The 21,144-nt window shown below is 40.9% G+C and overlaps 1 protein-coding gene across 1 annotated transcript; it reads right to left on the bottom strand.

The window, feature by feature from the left end:
• Positions 1-90: 90 nt before the first annotated feature.
• Positions 91-16,497, bottom strand: kcnj6 (potassium inwardly rectifying channel subfamily J member 6; the record flags this gene model as incomplete). The annotated part of the gene is made up of 2 exons (XM_079410123.1): positions 91-422; positions 15,597-16,497. 2 exons carry the CDS (start codon positions 16,495-16,497, stop codon positions 91-93), a joined length of 1,233 nt encoding a protein of 410 aa, XP_079266249.1.
• Between the last annotated feature and the right edge of the window lie 4,647 nt (positions 16,498-21,144).

The raw sequence follows: 21,144 nt of genomic DNA, 5'->3' as shown, positions 1-21,144 counted from the left end.
GGCGCTTTCCTGAGCTGATCTCTGACCTCTGACCTCTGACCTCAGCCAAACGTCCGGTGGCGCAGAGCAAGGAGAGATTGGCGTATCCTCCTACACTTTGGACTCATTCTCTATGTTGGCGACGTCTCCGTTCCTCTCCGTCAGCTCCTCAGCCGCTGCGCTCCGCTTCTCCTCCGGCGGATCCGGCAGCCCCTGCTGGCTCAGTTTGCTGGCCACTGACCAGGTCAGCGGCAGACGGGAGCGTGCCATCATCTCAGCCAGCTCTCGCGCGCTGCAGCTGGGAGTGTTGGTCTCGTAGATCTCGTGGAAGCTGTTGTAGTCGACCTCGTAGAAACCGTCCTCCAGCGTCAGGACGGGCGTGAAGCGGTAGCCCCACTTGATCTCGCTGGCCACATACGAGCTGCGCGCCTGACACGTCATTCCTGAGGGAACACACAAAACCAGAACACAGGTGAGCAAGCCACAAAACCATTACCACCACAAATGCAGGGCCGGGACATTTTTCACATTTTAATGTTTTGCCACAATTTAATTTTTTGGGAAATCGAGGAATTGCGATTAGAAATAGAAATATTACCAAACGTTAGAATTAGACACTTTGACAATATGCCGGTGATTACAGTAAAGAGAAAAGAACGATCCAACCACATGTTGGTGCAGCTTATATCACACAGAATGTGCTTTTGTGTTGATAAAGATGCGATACGAGCAGTGGAAGAGGAAACACATGCAAGAAGATGAGAGTTGAGCTTGTTTGAACTTAAACGCACTGCAAAAATATTTCTTACTTAGTATTTTTGACTTGTTTTCTAGTAGAAACATCTAAACATTCTTGAATCAAGATGCATTTACTAAATGATTTAAGATATTAAGTCTTGTTTTCTAAAACAAAAACAAGCAGAAATATCTGTCAGTGGGGTAAGAATAATAATCTTAATTCAAAGGCTACGCAAGATTATTTTTCTTGCCCCATTGGCAGATATTTTTGCTTATTTTAAGCGAAAACTAACAAAATTTTGATATTTTTTTTTTACAGAAAACAGGACATAATATCTTAAGTCATTTTACTTGTACAATAAATGCATCTTGATTCAAGAATGTTTAGATATTTATACTAGAAAACAAGACAAAAATACTAAGTACGAGATTAATTGTTTGCAGTGCAGAAAGCCGTTTCATGCATGAGACGCGAGCGCAAACAGTCCATGTTTATATAGAAAAAACTACGGAAAAGCAGCACAATCAAATAAAAAACCTGTAAAGAACTATACTGTATGTCTGATGTTTCATATTTGCATCATGATGACAGATCTGTTGTACAGAACATTTATCATTAATAATATTCTACTGGTGTTATACCTTCAGTCATTTTGAATTTGAATTACCTCGACTCTTTTTTCCTCATATTATTTTTGAACATATATAAGATAAGTTTGTACAAGATGTAGTTGTAGTTCATGCATCTTTTCTGCAAAGATATTTAATTAAGTGATTAGTTTAACATTTACATCATGTTGACAGCTTCATGTGTGCTGCACTCAGAACAGAAGCTTCTTTAACTTGAGGGTTAATAAAGAAACAGTTACTTGAATTATGTTTTAGTCACATTTACAAGTTGACTGGTTAAATAATCGTAAAAAAACAAGAATCAGTCAAACATTCTGAAAAACCACATTGCCCAGCCCTAATTTATTGTATTTAATCACAATCATGATTTCTGCTTCTCTCATTTCTAGATTCAAAATTTGATTTGTCTCATACTCAACGTTATTTATATATATATAACATAACAGCAGTGAAATGTAAGTCAGGTCCGCTCCATAGATATTGGCCTGCTTGTAATTTCTCATGAAAGAGTTTATGTTAGATTTATTGTGTCATTTTTGCCTTTATTATGATAGGACAGATCAGAGCTGACAGGGACTGAAGCGGGAGAGAGATATGGGGGGTCAGGATTGGAACTCGTGACGTCCAGGACGCTACTGGCGCCGACTCACGAAAGTGTTTTTATTTGACATTGAGGTTATTTTGCATCAGCAACAAGCCTTTACAAGCATTCATGTGTACGGTTGCCAGATGTAAAGTGTTTAAATCCCCCGATCAGAGGTTTTTGCATAAATCAAGAATTTTCTGCTAGTGTTTTGCTCAATCTTCCAAACCTGGCAGCAACCACACTCTCACTCTCACACACACTCTCTCTGGGCTGCAGAAAGCACTGAGGATCTGAAAACATCGACAAACATGCAAGCTTTTAGTAATAAAATATTTCACATTTAAAAGTGGAAGAACTTCTCTTTAACATTTAACACCACTACCATAAACCGCAGTACAAAGAGTGCTTTGCAGCTGGTAGCAGCAGTATTGACCACAAAATCAGCAAATGAAACGTTTATGTAGCGCTAAAGCATCTTAAAATGACTGCATTCCCATCGCCTCAAACAGCAGTGCCCTGTGACTGTGAGCTGGTCCTCTCTCCTGATGAAAGCCTCTGAACACACGGAGCGCTGGGCCATCTGCTGGTCAGAACCAGGAAATTAACCTGTTACACAACAGTCTTCTTCAACATTGAATTTGATTTATGTGAGTGATTGAGTTATTTGGGTATATTAGCACTAAAATAAGAAATAAATATTATTTAAAAAATTATTATAACTATATAATATATCTTTATATTTATCTTTATTTGACCCTCTAACTCTAACACTCTCTATTCTAATTCCATTCTTTAATAAAAAACTAACACTAGCTTTTCTAATCTTTTTGTATTCTATTTGTTTTCTTTTTATTTATTATACAATTAACAAAAGCAAAAATGCATCTAACACTAGCTTGCTCTATTCTTTTTCTATTCTATCTGTTTTCTTTTATTATATAATCAACAACAAAAAAAATTAATAAAATCCTTGCTAGTGTAGTGTGTTAATAGCTGAGGCTTGTCACAGCACATGTGTATTATTCCTCTTTTGTTGGTTTTGACTGCTTCTATTGTCATCATTTGTAAGTCGCTTTGGATAAAAGCATCTGATATATATATATACAGTATATATAAATATATATAATATTGCAATGCAAACAACAGTCATATGAGCTCAAATCTGATCAGTTGTGTGAGCTGAGAGTTCTGTGGCTTTAGTCGACACACATCGAGTGAAAGCTTCATTCGTCCCGAGCGTTTGCTTTGTGTCAATGTTCCAGTCGCTTGAATGTGATGATGGTGAGCTGGGGTGAAACTCATGCTCTCTTTCTATCTTGTTTACAACGGTTTCTTGATGATCTCAGCATACCGCGGTAAAATGACTCAGATAATGAGTGTGTGTGTGTGTGTGTGAGAGAGACAGAGAGCTGATTAGAACAACAACGTTCAGTATATTTGATCGTGATAGACGTACAGTCTGTTCTGTTTAGTGTTGATCAATGAAACACTGATATTTACCCAAAACATGTTCCAAAAAATCAGAGACAGTATGAAGTGATAGTATGTGCTGTATGTCAAGAGTCTGTCAAATTAATAAAGATAAAAGTAGAAAACAAGATGTGATGGAGAAGCTAATCTTCGATTAGATGCAGAATAAATGTGTGACACAAACACTGAGTGAGTCCAGGGTTCAAAGGTCACCGTCTCCAGTCACAATCCAAACACTGTCATGTGTGTGAGAGCATCTCGTGTGGCGTTCCCTCTGCGCTCTCAGAGCTCAGAAACACACACACACACACACACACATGCAGCCGCTTATATAACGCGTGTCTCAGAGTCGCTCTGTCGTGTGGAGCTGCGTCACGCTTCTTCAGCCTGCACTGCATTACCTGCGCTCATCAACACACAGAGTCTGTCAGCGAGAGCACCGTCTGTTTGTCTGATATACAGTTTGCTAGAGAACTTTCATTCATCTGGTGTGAGATAACGCTTTAAGCCAAATCCCTGCGCCCTGCGCTGGTGTGACAGGTGAGCCACGTTCACTGCACCGTTATCAGCAGACAGCAGCCCAAGAACCCTCCAAACCAGCTCTAGTGCACAGTGCACACATACAGAGACACACACACTGACACACACACACACACACACACACACACACACACACTCACACTCACACTCATTGTGGGTCAGCACACGACACAGAGCTGCTGCAGAACCTACACGACGAGCACAACAACATTAAAGCTGAACAGCACAAAGAACACCTCCCTGTCGACACGTGTCCTCATGCGTGTTCTCATCGCCATGGCAACAGGTCAGCTGTGAACACGCCACCAGCTGTTCCCGTTCCCCAGTCATGCCCTGAGCACCCTCGACCTCACCACACTAGAAACACAATAAATGCTGAAGAACACTTCTCTCCAGGAAATGCGTCTGAGAGTTCATAAGCACTACGCTCGAGTTAATGTGGCGCGAGCTAGACACGAGGATGGCTTAAACTCCTCAAAGAAAGAAAGCAGGCCTTCGCTGTGTGTCGTGATCTGCGCTCGCATGCTGCTTCATACTGAACAAGAGACCCTGCCGCAATAATGACAGATCAATCGCGTGCATCATAATAACAGCGATTTAGATAACGGTGTTACATAATGTCAGTGGGTTTTCCTAATGCTGCGCCGTCGCCATGGCAACCGCACTCACAAACCCTCAAAATAGCAACACAGTTACAGAGAAAGAAAGAGCCTCCATTTCTGCGGCTGTGTGACGCCACTTTCATTTTCATCTCAGACTATTTGAACTGCAGGCTCATAGAAAATGAGAAGCTATACTACAGAAATCAGTCTCAAAAGCCATTAAAATAGTGGAAAATCTCAAAGAAATTAGCAACCGCAGACGTTTCCATCTATTCCACAAACACGATAATAACTGAAGACACAGATGATCATGTCGAGGAGTTTCCTTCTTGAGCATCAGTGAAGGCTGTGTGTGAGTGTGTGTGTGTGTGTGTGTGTGTGTGTGTGTCTGTGTCTGTATCTGTGCCTGTGTTTGTGTGTGTGTGTGTGTGAGTGTGAGTGTGAGTGTGAGTGTGAGTGTGTGTGTGTGTGTGTGTGTGTGAACAGATGGATCTTGACATCATGTCTTCACTGTGGGGAAGAGCTCAAATGTGCAGAAGATGATGGAACGTGAACAAACATCAGAATATGGAATCTCGACAGGATCATCTGTGTTCATTCAATAATGAATGTCTGTGGAATAGATGGAGAGATCTCTGAAAGAGAAGTACACAATAAGAACAACTACTAAAAACATTTTTTAAATGATAAACATCTTGCAGATTCTACAGGGGGGTGTAAACTTATGAGCACAACTGTATTCAGCCTAAACTCTTTACTAAACACAATGTAGAAAACGTAGAAATCTGCACAATACACACTTCACCGCTTCAAGTCACCATGAAAACAAAACTGACTTTTCTTATGTTTTTATGGAAAATTTCAGTGTTTATTAGTTTTTTTCAGCTGCTTGCACACATTTTCAAAACTTTGCCTCGTTTTTTCAAAACTTTACACACAAATCCAAGAATTGCACACAAAACGCCTCACATCTCTTGCAAAATGAAGCACTGCATTCAAAATATCACAAACACATCTCAAAAGCAGACATTTGCAAACACCTTTACAATGTGTTGTGTTTTGCAAAAAGTATTTTATGGAATATAAACGGAGTCAAAGGCTGAGAATTAGTGTATTAGTGCAGATTTGGTGTGTGCTTCTGCTGTTTGAGAGACAGCTTTCAGAAACTGTGTGACAAGGAAAGATTCTGTGTGCAAGCAGCTGAAACAAAACTGCAAATGATATGTCCATGTGCATTATTTTGTGTTCTTCCCCTCACAACAACATCTCTTCTCTTCTCTGATGACGAGGGCATCCTGTCACTCATATGACATCACAGCAATGAGCTAATCGATTCCTGATCGACAAAATCATATATTTTTCCTGTTCGAGAAGCCGTTTCACGAACTTTGACAAAGGTGATGGTACTGACAGATGGACTGTGATTAAATGGCTCTAATAAACTCTTTTCTGCCGCAAAACAGAGCTGCGAATGACCAGGTCAGTTCAAGCATCCCTCAGGGTCCCTACACACTCTCCTTTTCAAAATTCCATACTTTTCCAGACTCAAATTTCCAGTAGATTTTTGGACCATATTTAACATAAATGGTTCAGACAGCACTATTTTCAGCTTTATATTTGGTATATGTGTCCCTGCAGCACAAAGCAGTCATGAGTAACACAGGTATATCTGTAGCAATAGCCAACAATACATTGTATGGATCAAAATTATACATTTCTCTTTTATGACAAAAATCATTAGGATATTAAGATCATGTTCCATGAAGATATTTAGTAAATTTCCTACCGTAAATATATCAAAACTTAATTTTTGATTAGTAACTTAATTTGAACAACTTTAAAGGAGATTTTCTCAATATTTAGATTTTTTTGCTCCCTCAGATTCCAGATTTTCAAATAGTTGTATCTCAGATAAATATTGTCCTATCATAACAAAACCATACATCAATGGAAAGATTATTATCATACAATAATATTGTGAGAAGAAACCCAAAACCCAAAATATTTTGCATAATTACAAAGTGCACCTTGAATTCATTCAGTCGTGTTTGACAATCACTAAACAGATGCCATGAAAACACTTCTTGTATGATAAACTTATTTTCATTAAATTATTAATTTTCTAGTATAAAAAACTAAATGGGGGCAAATATTTTTCCATACCCTGCTTTTTTTCCATATTTTTCCAGACCTAGAAATCAAATTCCATACTTTTCCAAACTGCGTAGGAAACATGACACTGCACTGAAAAGAATCAAATAACTGGATCGGTGCGGTTCTGTGTCTGCATCAGTTCTGATGTGTGTCGCAGCGGATCTCCAGATCCATCCACCCTCACACAGGAGCACAGATCATAGAAGTGGGAAAAGAGCTGATGAAATCATCATACGAGACTGAAGCTAAAAGCCTTTAATGATCCACAGACACACGAGGTCACGTCACGCTCATCTATCGTGTTTCCAGTACTGGACTCCAGAGGGATTTCTGGGATATTTCCCAGCACACAGAGCATTTATAAGCCGCTGTGTATTGATCTGGCACTATATTTATATCGTGAGTGAATCATTGTTACTGCTGTGTACATTCCACCACAGGCAGACACCGGCTTGGCCTTGTCTAAGCTTCACGATGTGCTCAGCGGCTACATTAACAAACATCCTGACACTGCCTTCATCATCGCGGGAGACTTTAACAAAGCCAACCTCAAGCAGGTCATGCCGAACTTTCATCAACATGTATCCTGTCCAACTAGAGGACCAAACACACTGGATCATTGCTACACTCAGTTCAAGAATGCCTACAAAGCACGCTCACAGAACAGAACAATCCGTGCTGCGGTTAACACACGCACTGCCGCTTACAATGAGGCTCTTCTGACCGGGAATACGAGCGAGTACAAAGCATCGTGCTATGCTCTCCGTCGTGCAGTAAGAGCCGCTAAACACAGATACAGAGAGAGAATTGAGTCTCATTTCCAGCTCAATGACTCTCGACGGATGTGGCAGGGACTGAGGACCATCTGTGACTTCGGAAACACATCCTCCGCGGAGGTGAGAGCAGATCCGTTGCTGGCCGACGAGTTAAACATCTTCTACGGCCGCTTCGATGGCAACGGCGGCGGCGTGTCTCTGCCGACCAGCGCGTCAGGAAGCAGCAGGCAGAGCAGCGATGATCCTGTAATCACCGTGTCGGAGGATGAGGTTTGGAGGGCGCTAAAGAAAGTGAACGTCAGGAAAGCAGCCGGACCTGATGGGATAACCGGCCGTGTTCTGAGGTCCTGCGCTGATCAGCTCGCTGGTTTGTTCACGTCTATCTTTAATGAGTCTCTTGCTACCTCCGTGGTTCCCACTTCATTCAAAACATCCATTATTATCCCTGTGCCAAAGAACAATAAACCCTCTTTCCTGAATGACTATCGCCCAGTTGCCCTCACATCTATAGTCATGAAGGTTTTTGAGAGACTTGTAAAGAGCCACATCTGCTCCTCCATACCTGATACTCTGGACCCTCTTCAGTTTGCCTATCGCCCAAATAGATCTACTGACGATGCCATTTCTCTCGTTCTCCACTCTTCCCTCACACACTTGGACAGCAACAATGGGAATTATGTAAGGCTGCTATTCATTGACTATAGCTCAGCTTTCAACACTATAGTCCCCATCAAGCTGGCATCTAAACTCACAGACCTCGGCCTAAACTCCTCACTCTGTGACTGGATTCAAGACTTCCTCACCGGCAGACCTCAAGTGGTGAAAGTTGGCCAGTTCACCTCAAACTCCATCACCCTGAACATAGGAGCCCCACAGGGCTGTGTCCTGAGTCCCCTGCTCTACTCTCTCTACACGCATGACTGCTTGTCCTCTCACAGCTCTACATCTATTGTCAAATTCGCTGATGATACTGTGGTTCTGGGCCTCATCTCCAACAACGATGAGACCGCATACTTGGACGAGGTAGAGAGACTCACATCATGGTGCCAGGACAACTGTCTCTCTCTGAATGTGAGCAAAACTAAAGAGCTGATCATGGACTTTAGGAAGAGACAGCAGCAGCCCTACTCTCCTCTCAGGATCAGTGGGACCCCTGTGGAGAGGGTGAGCAGCTTCAAGTACCTCGGTGTAAACATCTCAGAGAACCTGACTTGGACTACACACATCCAAACACAGGTTAAGAAAGCCAGGCAAAGACTGTACCATCTGCGTCAGCTGAGGAAATTCAGGGTCTCACCAGCAATCCTGAAAACTTTCTATTCAGGGACCATAGAAAGTGTATTGACTCAGTGCATCTCAGTGTGGTATGGAAACAGCTCCAATCAGGACCGCAAAGCACTACAGAGAGTTGTGCGCTTAGCTGAGCGCATCTCAGGGTCTGCTCTCCCCTCTCTGCAGGACATCTACCTCAAACGCTGCAAAAATAGAGCTGTTAAAATCATCAAGGACTCTAATCACCCTGGTAACCAGCTATTCACTTTGCTTCCATCTGGTAAGCGCTTCCGTAGCCTGATGGCAAAAACTGAGAGACTTAGGAGGAGCTTCTTCCCCCAGGCCATCAGGCTCCTAAACTCTAACTCTGTGTCATAACATCACTTGACTCCATGTAAATATCACCATATCAATAAGCTATTCATAATTTTTTCTACCTTATATTGCTGCTATTTAAATACCCTGTACAACGTTTTGCACATTCCTGTTATATTACTATTTATGTCAACAACATACTGACCTGCACATTTATATTTATAATTTTTATCTTTTATTTGACTTTATTCTTTTATTTTTTCTACTTTTCTTTTTCTTAATATTTGTATACTTTATAATTGCATTGTCCTTGGAGCGGAGCTGACCTACATTTCACTGCTGGTTATACTCTGTATAATTGTGTATGTGACGAATAAAGAATCTTGAATCTTGAATCTTGAATCTCTTGAGTCCTGATGTGAGCTCGCTCCTGTTTCAGAGTCTTTCTCTTAGAGCGATCGTTCACCCGAAAACTGAAAATCTTGCCATTTACTGAAAATAAAAAAAATAAATAAATAAAAAACACACGTGTCCCTGGAGCACAAAAGCAGTCATGAGTAGCACAGCTATATCTGTAGCAATAGCCAACAATACACTGTATGGATCAAAATTATACATTTCTCTTTTATGACAAAAATCATTAGGATATTAAGATCATGTTCCATGAAGATATTTTGTAAATTTCCTACTGTAAATATATCAAAACTTCATTTTTGATTAGTAATATGCATTGCTAAGAACTTCATTTGAACAACTTTAAAGGAGATTTTCTCAATATTTAGATTTTTTTGCTCCCTCAGATTCCAGATTTTCTAATAGTTGTATCTCAGACAAATATTGTCCTATCATAACAAACCATACATCAATGGAAAGATCATTTATTCAGTTTTGTGGTCCAGGATCCACATTTGAACTCTGACACGAGGGAGAGTAAATGATGACAGGATGTTCATTTATTAATGTAAACAGTCCCTTTAAGACACACTTCTACCACACACCACCTTCATTCAGTTTGTTTTTCTAGCTTTATGACCGTCGTGTCTGTTTTATCGTCTAGTTGGACAGTGACAACCAGAGATAGGAGGGTTACTATAAATGGGGCATTTCATGAAATCTGTGCCTTTTCCACGTGGAAAAACTGAAAAGTAAAATAAGCTTAATCAATATTTTTTAAATATCCATGAAATGAAGACACCTTAAAATGACAAGAAACTGTATTGCGCCATCTCAGGCTATGTAATTTATTATTTTATGACTATTTTTCTATCTTATGTTTTGGTATTTTTGTCAACCCTGTTACCGACACAAGCGTTATATTATAGTTTAATTAGAGCTCATATGCCACTGAATGATATAGGCATTAGCTCAATAATATACTGAGGGTGACCTTTAAAATGTTTGATTTTTACACAGACAATCTTTAAAAACAGGGTCAAACCTAATCAATGTCATCCCTGTTACCCACGTGTCAATACCGCTTACCCTAAAAACTAACAGGTCGACAGTAACAGGTTTGACGATTTCAAACTAATTTGTTAATTGCTAACTAATAGTCAAGTTCACAAAAGCACATGTACACTTTGAAAGGATTTTACTTGTAGATATAGATTATATTAAATGTAAAAAATAATTGTTTAAATTTACATTTTAAAAACGGTAACAGGATTGACATTAAATCATTGGACACCAATAAAATGATTTATATTTTATAGAAAAAAATGCATACTTATGCCAAAAACATTGGTTAACAATGAGACTATATTTAGAACAATATGCAAATTAGTTTTTTTTTTTTTAAATAAGAACGGCTTTATAGGAAACATAAATTCAGCATTTGACTGCTGGTGAATGCTAGTTATCCTGCAGTAATCATGAACAAGTAGCCTGATCTGTTTTAACGTTACTGTAACACATCGGTTACCTTCTTAATATTGTGATGATAATGCTGTCACAAATATGCTGTCAGCGACAAGTACAACAGTACTGTTCAAACCAACAAGCTAACTGCTTTAAACCATCGAAGTTTAAAAACCAATACTTATCAGTACTGTGATCTTAAAAGAATAAAAACAATATTTCTCTACATTAAACTACACTATGATTTCAAATACTTTATGTATCTGACAATAACTTGACTGCATTAAGTAAAAACATCAAATTACCTTTACTTTTTGTATCTGATTCTTACCCAGCGATATCACACATGAACACATGCAGGTACTGGCATGTGCAATTACTACTACAGTAATTTATGCTCAACATAATATCATGCTCAGTCTCAAAATAACAGAACATTAAGCTGCAACATTTACTCTCCCTGTGCAGTCCAAAGCAAAGCAAGTGCATGAACCGATCCACTGCATACCTTCAATGCAATGCTTTTATCCCAAATCATCTGAAATATTTGGAGAATTTGTTGTCCCATTTATCTGTTTTGCAGCAAGCAGAGCGCTCACAGTTGATACGCAAGTTCTCATCATTCCATCACAAACTCATTTAATTGAACATGATGTAGTGTTTCGGTCTCCAACGGATGTGAGTTGACCTACCTTTATATGTATAAGTCATTATTATTAGTAGTAGTAGTTGATGTGGTATTTTTTAAGGGGGGTGTGTTAGGATTGAGTTGTGTTGGTTTGGGTGTTTTGGGTTTCTTTCTGTTGCAGGTTTTGTGATTGGGGCGAGACTTGAGCACACCTGATGCTCGTCATAGCTCCGTGGCGTCGTCCGCAGTTGTTTTTATGTTTTTGTTAGTTTGTCCTGTCTTTAGGTATACCCCTGCAATCAGTTTCACCAGAGACAAATTGCTGGACATTGCTGGACCCACCAGAGACAGTAATATATTGGATCACTGTTACACAACGATAAAGGACGCATATCACTCTGTTCCACGAGCAGCTTTAGGACTCTCTGATCAGTTTGGTTCATCTCATACTGAACTACAAGCAGAAACTGAAGTCAGCTAAACCTGTATTAAGATCTGTTAAAAGATGGACTAATGATCCAGAGCGGGATTTACAAGCCTGTTTCTCTCTCACTGATTGGACTGTTTTTGAAGCTGCTGCCACCGATCTGGACGAGCTCACAGAGACTGTAACATCTTATATCAGTTTCTGTGAGGATATGTGCATTCCTACCAGGACTCAACCTACAACAACGACAAACCATGGTTCACTGCAAAACTCAGACAGCTCCGTCAGGCCAAAGAAGATGCTTACAGGAATGGGGACAGAGTCTTGTATAAACAGGCCAAATACACACTGGAAAAGGAGATCAGAGTGGCAAAGAGGAATTATTCTGACAAGCTAAGGAACAAATTCTCTTCCAGTGACTCAGCATCAGTGTGGAAAGGTCTGAAAGATATCACCAATTACAAGACACCATCCTCCAGCACTCTGGAGAATTAACAACTGGCAGACGACTTGAATGAGTTCTATTGCAGGTTTGAAAAAACACCCCACACCCGCCCTGAACACCTCTCCACACACCCATTCACACCTCCAGCAACCCCCCTCTCCCCCACACCTACAATTCAGATCAGTGAAGATGATGTGCGCCAGAAATCCCCCTGCTCTCCCCCCACTCACCATCATGAACAGCACTGTGACTGCAGTGGAGTCATTCAGATTCCTGGGCACCACCATCTCTCAGGACCTGAAGTGGGATATTCACATTGACTCCATTGTCAGGAAGGCCCAGCAGAGGTTGTACTTTCTTCGCCAGCTGAGGAAGTTCAACCTGCCACAGGACTTACTGAAACAGTTCTACTCTGTCATCATTGAATCCATCCTCTGCACCTCAATAACTGTCTGGTTCAGCTCAGCTACCAAATCTGACCTCAGAAGACTACGGAGGGTAGTCCGGACTGCTGAGCGAATCATTGGTACAACCCTCCCCACTCTCCAAGAACTGTACTTATCCAGAGTGAGCAAAAGGGCTGGTAAAATCACTCTGGACCCCTCACATCCAGCACAATCCCTCTTTGAACCGTTGCCTTCTGGTTGACGCTACAGAGCTCTGAGCACCAGAACGACCAGACACAGGAACAGTTTCTTCCCTCAGGCAATCCATCTCATGAACACTTGACAATTATTGTGGAACACTATTTATGCATAACTGTGTGTCCCAAGTAGTTATGAGTAGCACTGGTGTTCCCCAAGGAACGGTTTTAGCTCATTTTTTATTTAATTTTTATACTTCAGATTTTCAGTACAACTCTAAAAACTGTCATCTTCAGAAATTTTCAGATGATTCTGCAATTGTTGGCTGTATAAAGGAGCATGATGAGAGTGAATACAGGGAGCTTTTAAAGAGTTTTGTAGACTGGTGTGAAACGAATGGTCTTAGGCTTAACGCTAGTAAGACCAAGGAAATTGTGGTTGATTTTAGTAGATATCCTCATAAAGTGGTGCCAGTGAATATTCAAGAGTCTGAAATTGAGATTGTCACGTCATATAAGTACTTGGGTGTATATTTGAATAACAAGCTTGATTGGTCTGACAATACAGTACAGGTTTATAAGAAGGGTCAGAGTCGCATTCATTTACTAAGGCGACTGAGATCCTTTGGTGTGTGTCAGGCACTGCTGAAGACTTTTTATGATTCTGTGGTGTCATCTGTGATCTTGAATGCTGTCACCTGCTGGGGAGGGGGATTGCTAGAGAAGGAGAAGAATAAACTCAAAAAGTTGATAAAAAAGGCAGGTTCTGTTGTGGGTTGCGTGTTGCCCACTATTGATGTGATTGCACAGGATAGAATGACTGATAAACTGGTCAGTATAATGAAACAAGATTGTCATCCTCTTCATGGAACAGTACAAGCATGTGTGAGCACTTTTAGCTCAAGATTAATTCAGCCCCGATGCCATAAAGAACGATATAAAAAGTAATTTTTACCAACAGCCATTAGCTTATATAATCGATGTCATATTAGATGACTGATGGATTATTTTAAATTGTATTTATAATATAGTGTAGAGTGTATTATGATGCTTGAAACGAGGGGGCTGTATGAAATATTGCATTATGAAGTATTTTTTCCTTTTTATCTATTTTTTTCTGATGAGCTGCTGTGACATGTGAATTTCCCTTTGGGATTAATAAAGTTAATCAATCAATCAATCAATTATACACTTATTTATCTAACACACATTCTTAGTCTACATTTCAAATTGCACATAATATACCTGTACATACAATTGTCAACTTGTATATTGTTATTCCTTATTTACTTGTTCTATTTTTTAATTCTCCTATTTATTATCTGTTTTTTGTTCTGTCATTGTCATTCTGTTGTAATGTAATGCATGCAAAATGCATTACATGTATATGTAATCTCTGACTGCAAACAGTACAACATGTCTCTAGAAATGCCACGGTCATGGGTTCAAATTCCAGGGAATGCTGGGAATTAGACACTTGATATTGCTCATTCAGTATGAGTTCTGCTTATTCTGGTCAGTTTTGGAGTTTTTTTCTATTCAATGCAACAAACATCCTGTAGCTCAAATCAATGTCAAGGTCAGGGGTTCGATTTCCAGGATATACGTAAAATGATCACCTTCAATGCAAAGCAAAATGTAAAATTAAATGTAATCTCTGAGTGCAAAGAGTGGAGTACTTCTTTAGAAATGCCATGGTCATGGGTTCGATTCCAAGGAAATGCATGAACTGAATGCACACCTATAATGCAATGCAAGTTGTTTTGAACAAGAGCATCTGATGAACGCACTACCTGTAAATGTAATCTCTGAGGTATAAGAAGTTAATTGGAGATCATGTCTAGCAATGCCATGGTCACTGGTTTGGTTCTCAGGGAATGCTCAAATAAAAATAAAAAAACTGATCAAATGTATACTTCCAATGCCATGCAAATGGCTTTGGATAAAAGCATCTGCCAAATGCAGTACATGTAAATGTAATCTTTGAATGCAAACAGTAGAGCAAACAGTGTCTCTGGAAACTCCAAGGTCATAGTCATAGGTTCAGATAGTTGCTCTGGATAAAAGCGTCTGCCAATTGCATTATGTAATTTAATCTTTGAGTGCAAACAGTAGAGCAAGTCTCTAGAAACGCCATGGTTATAGGGTCGATTCCCAGAGAATGCATGAACTGATCAAATGCACACCTTCAGTGCAATGCAAACAGTTTTGGATAAAAGCATCTGCCAAACCCACTACATGTAAATGTAATCTCTGAGTGCAAACAGTACAACACATCTCTATAAACACCATGGTTATGGGTTCGATTCCCAGGGAATGCATGAACCAATCCACTGCATACCTTCAATGTAATGCAAGTGATTTTGGATAAACGCATCTGCCAAACCCACTATGTGTAAATGTAATTTCTGCGTGCAAACAGTAGAGCAAGTCTCTAGAAACGCCATGGTTATAGGGTTGATTCCCAGAGAATGCATGAACTGATCAAATGCACACCTTCAATGCAAAGCAAGTGATTTTGGATAAAAGCATCTGCCAAACCCATTATGTAATCTCTGAGCGCAATGAAACGACTGCAGATTTCAGTGGCGTACCTGTGGCCTCCACCATGCCCTCCAGGATCACCACGATCTCCAGCTCCTCATGGGCCAGGTGCTCTTTGGAGATCTCCCAGAAGGGGCTGTGCTGATTGATCTCGTGGCAGATGATGAGTGGAGACACCAGGAAGAGCCGGTCGTCTCCGGTGTCGTAGCCCACGTTCATGTCCGTCTGATTGAGAGGGATGAACTCTCCCTCCTTGGTCTGTTTGGACTTGATCAGTTTGGCTCTAATGGATGCCTCCACGATGTGTGAGTTCCGCAGGTCTCCGACGCGAAACATCAGACAAAGCCGGCTGTCACGCATGGAGATGACGGCATTGGTGGAGAACACCAGAGTCTCGGCGCGCTTCTTGGGCTGTGAGATCTTCACGAACATACAGCCCACCATGAAGGCATTGACGATGGAGCCCAGCACCGACTGCACCAGCAGCAGCAGGATGCCCTCTGGGCACTGGTCAGTGATCACCCTGTGGCCGTAGCCGATGGTCGTCTCCGTTTCTATCGAGAACAAGAACGCCGTCACAAAGCCGTTGAGGTTGTTGACGCAAGGAGTCCACTGGTTGTCTCCTATGTGCTCCAGATCTCCTCGTATGTAAGCGATTAGCCACCACATGAATCCGAAGAACAGCCACGTCACGGTGTAAACCAGCACGAAGATGAACAGGTTGAACCTCCACTTGAGGTCCACCAGCGTGGTGAAGATATCCGTCAGGTAGCGGTAGGTCTCCTGCACGTTTCCATGATGCACATTGCACTTGCCGTCTTTGCGGACATAGCGCTGGATCTTCTTCTTGGCACGCTCTTTGTCCTGCAGCGGTTTGGGGACATCGTCCCGCGCCTGCTTGGGCAGCTTGGGCTGTCGGACTGTGACGGTGCTCTCGACATCCTGCTCCATCTGGACTTCTGGAAGGTTCTGAAAAGAGAAAGAGAAAGAGAGAGAGAGAGAGAGAGAGAGAGAGAGACAGGAACAGTGAGCAGCGGCACACATGTGTGAGCACATCAGTCCTCCAAACACGGAGCATCACCAAAGCCCATTTACAGCGGTGGCCAAAATGATTGGAACACTAGTATTTTCAGCAGCTAAAAATGGTTTTAAGTCAGTTATTTCTATCTTCTGCTGTAGTGTGTCAGTAGGAAATATCAGTTTACATTTCCAAACATTTATTTAGCCATTAATTGTAATAATCCAGTGAGATTTTAGAGATCTGATCTGATCATCATCAGTCTGTCTGGAATGACATGAAGAAACAGAACAAACTGAGACTAAATCCAGAAGAACTGTCTCAAAGATGCTTCAAGAAAGCTACCTGCAAAGCTACAGTACTGTTAAACGTTTTAGGCACTTGTGTAAAAATGGTGTAAAATGAGGATCTGTGAGAGCTTGCCGTTGCACTTCTGCCGGTGAGTTTTACTGTACGTTCATCTGAACTGACCAGATTCTATCGCTCGACCATCACCGTGAGCTCTGCCATCTACTGTACGTCGGTGAATTCTGACCTCACGTATCTCATTCACTCATGCACTCTGAATGTAATAAAAAGCTGTATTATGAATTCCCTATCTTTTCATATTTGAATGACATTTTCGTCTTTACCTCAATATCCTCCTCCTCTTCAGAGACAGACAGACACTGAAGACTAATTCTGATGTCATTAGTCACTGGCAGCAACACAGACAACAGACAGACAGGTAATTCAATCGGCAGTGCATCACACACACACACACACACACACACACACACACACACACATACACACACGCGCGTGTACTGTAAAGCAGTGAAGTGGCTGTGTCTGTGGTGAAATAACACTGACTCCCCTCAAATAATGATTTTGTTCCTCTAAAGGCACCATTATATACTATAGAATAGAATAAGTGGGATGGCATTTTTAAGATATTAAGGGATATAAACTTGTCTGTGAAATTATTTTATGATACACAAAATTCAATATTGAAATCCAACAAAGAACAAGTGAGTGCAATGACATGCTATCAGAAGATCACAGGCACTTCACAGGGACACCTAGCAACCTCATAACAACCACCCAGAACTCCTTGGAAACCACATAGCAACAGCCTGGTAACAGTCCTCAGCATCCTGAGGATCATTTTTCTTCAGGACAGGTACAGATGGAGTGTGACAGCGTCACCATGGTGACGAGCAGGTGCAGCTGAGTGGCTGACTAATGAGATTATTGATCAGGTGATCAGCAAGTGACCTGTGGCCCAAAGAGCAGCTGGACTGAAGGCGACGGAGGCCTAACACATGAGAATAAAATAAACCGACACGAGGCGAGAAATGCAGCCTGATGCTCAGGACAGAGACTCTAATCTCCAGTGACAGCTCGTTTTAAGAGGAAGAGCAGAAACGCTTTGGGAGGGATGGTGTCTGTCAATCCACATGTCACTTCACGTCATGAGCATCGCCTTGAGCAGACACACAGCAAGCGGCTCACATCTCTGATTACTGATGCACACACACATTCACACACACACACACACACACACACACACACACACACACATATACACGCTCACACATGTTGGGTTTCCATGTTTTATGGGGACTCTCCATAGGCGTAATGGTTTTTATACTGAACAAACCGTGTGTGCTATTGCCCTACACCAACCCTACACCTAAACTTAGCCCTCACAGGAGACTTTGTGCATTTTTAGATTTTCAAAAAACTTTATGCTGTATGATTTATAAGCTTGTCTCCTCATGGGGACCAAAAAATGTCCCCACAAGATTAAGATTTACTGGTATTACTATCCTTGTGGGGACATTTGGTCCCCAGGACGTGATGAATACCAGGTGCACACACACACACACACACACACACACACGCGCTCTTTCTCTGAAAGCGTTGTGTCTCTCCATCACTCTTACTAGCACTAGTAATATAATCAACCATTTAATGGCAGTTTAATTCCATTCTGTTGGTTCTTATCTCAGTCATCAGTCTCTGATGATTCCCAGTATTTATTTGTGTTTTAAAGAGTTATTTAGAATAAAACATTGAATTCTACACCACAATTTGTTTTAACTGAAATTATAACATCATGCGTTCACTGTGTTTGATCCTTCTTATCATATTTGAGAGTTAAACATTTGCTTAATCATTTCATTTTTCATTTTCAATTACATCAGTTTATTATAAGGCAGACTGTACTCAGTAATCCTACTCAAATTATAAATATGTAAATCATGATCATCAGGATCTTTTGAGGGGCGTTTGTTTCCAGAAGCTTTACTTTCTCTGTTCCTCAGCGGAGGAATGATCTTCACAAGCCTCCAGAACATCTCACATCTTCTGAGGAGCGTTTATTTATTCATCTCTTAATCAGCATTGCATTATATGTTTGGATCATTTCAATCTCATTTTACTGAGACATATTACTGGAGATATAGCATGACTGCTGATATTTAGATCATTTTATGTCAGTATCTGCTCTGCTGTTATAAACATCTCATTGGTTTACATCACAAGCAGCAGAATTTCATTATATAAATGTCAGTATTTGCAGGAAATTCATATTTTTGCTCAGTTTGAGTCTCTAAATAAAAGCTGTTTTTCCTCTATATTCTCACTGTATCAGTCAGACTATATGAGCTATAAAACCCTGAAGGAGCAAATATAATACAAAATAAAAACACATGCACATTTTTAAATACTGCATATTTTGTCATTTTTTTCTGAGTATTATTTCATATGTCAGGTTTTACACTGTTAATTCAGCCATAACCTCATCAGATAAAGTGGTAAGATTATATATTGTTTGAAAATGTTCAGGCACAAATGTTCCAGGTCGCTTGAGAAAAGAGAATCCAGTGAGACGCTCAGTAGTGTGTGTGTGTGTGTGTCACAGATGTGTAAACATTTACTGATGTGATTAATTAACTCTTTCTAACGGCCGTCACCTGAGCCCAACACACTCTCTCTCTCTCTCTCTCTCTCTCTCTCTGTCTGTCTGTCCTGTGTTGAGTCATGTTCACATGTGTCTCTCTGTGGTGTATTTCCTGTTCCTGTCTCACTCTGGTCTGAGTGCCGTGTGTCTCGTCTCACTGTCACTCAAGAGAAAATCAGACGCGTTACGGCTCTGAATCTACGTGCACCTGCTCAGGATGAAAAGGAATCGCAGACGTACAGGTGTGTCAGAACAGAACCATGACAAGATTACATGAACCTGATAAAACAAGCCCATCTGTGCATCTGTTTCTCTCTCTATCTCTCTCTCTCTCTCTCTGCAGCCATCGATCCATTAGCAAGCTGGACAACCTGCTTTACAACCCACAGGGAGAGAAAATTAACACACACACACACACACACACACACACCGATGTGTGTTTTAACGCCTCATTCAGATCTGCTCATATTTATTCAGAGAATAAACCTCATGCTTTGTGTCAGCAGACGGCCAAATGGACAAGACATAAATAACATTGAACAAAAACTGAGAGAGACTCATATTCATGAAGCTATTGAGAAGACAAAGACTGATGCAGGAGACAATGAGCACATTACCATACACAGACAGACAGACAGACAGACTGAGAGACAGACGGACTGGAGAGCAGCTGTAGCTGTGAGCGATGACGGCAGCGATGGACCTCTGAGACACAGGCGAGGTGTGAGCGCAATCCTCCTGAGAGCTGGAAAGGATCAACACGCGTTTGCAACACATATTGATTGAGTCCAAAAGTAGCTTCAGAGAAAATCACCCACTGAGTCCGACGCTCGTTCTGATCTCAGTTAAAGCTCAAGTCAAGTTCAAGTTGAGCTTTATTGTCATTCCGCTCCATGTGGGGACATGCAGTGGAACAAAATGTTGTGCCTCGCAGGACCACGGTGCTACATGAATACAGACATACAACAATGAAGTAAAAAACCCTATAAACCTATAAACAACTAACCAACTGACAGATTTAACTATAAGTATACTATATATAAATATTTACCCTATACAAACTAAAAAAAAATAAAAGATAAAACATACAAACTATACGAATGCTTCACATAAATACTGTACATGTGCAAAGAGAAACATTTTGAGTCAGCAGCTGGTTGGGGAACAGTGCAGGATGATTTGTAGTGCATGAGCATGTAAACATACATATATTGCTGAGTCTTTTGTGGGATTGTGTACACGCAGCAGTGTGTGTAAAGTGTCTAGTGCACATAGAGGAGAGTGTGTTACTACAGGTGGTTTGTACAGGCCCACTCACCTGTGTGTAGCACACTTCCAATTGCACAAAAAAGTGCCATACAATTTTTTCTTCTCAACACAAGATCGCACCACACATCACAGATGGAAACACGTCAACCATCACACACAGGACGGAATGACTTCTGTGTGAGACACAGTTTCTCATGATCACACACTCACATCTGCCCACGGGACTCTGTCACTCCCTGGTACACTAGAACACTAGAACACTGGAACACTAAAACATTAGAACACTGGAACACTGTCACTCACTGGAACACTAGAACACTGGAACTCTGTCACTCACTAGAACACTAGAACACTGGAACTCTGT

The sequence above is a fragment of the Barbus barbus genome (genome assembly GCF_936440315.1).
Source record: "Barbus barbus genome assembly, chromosome: 47".
In the NCBI taxonomy this organism is placed as follows: domain Eukaryota; kingdom Metazoa; phylum Chordata; class Actinopteri; order Cypriniformes; family Cyprinidae; genus Barbus; species Barbus barbus.
The sequence above is the reverse complement of the archived record's forward strand: the minus strand, read 5'-3'. Positions and strand labels throughout refer to the sequence as shown.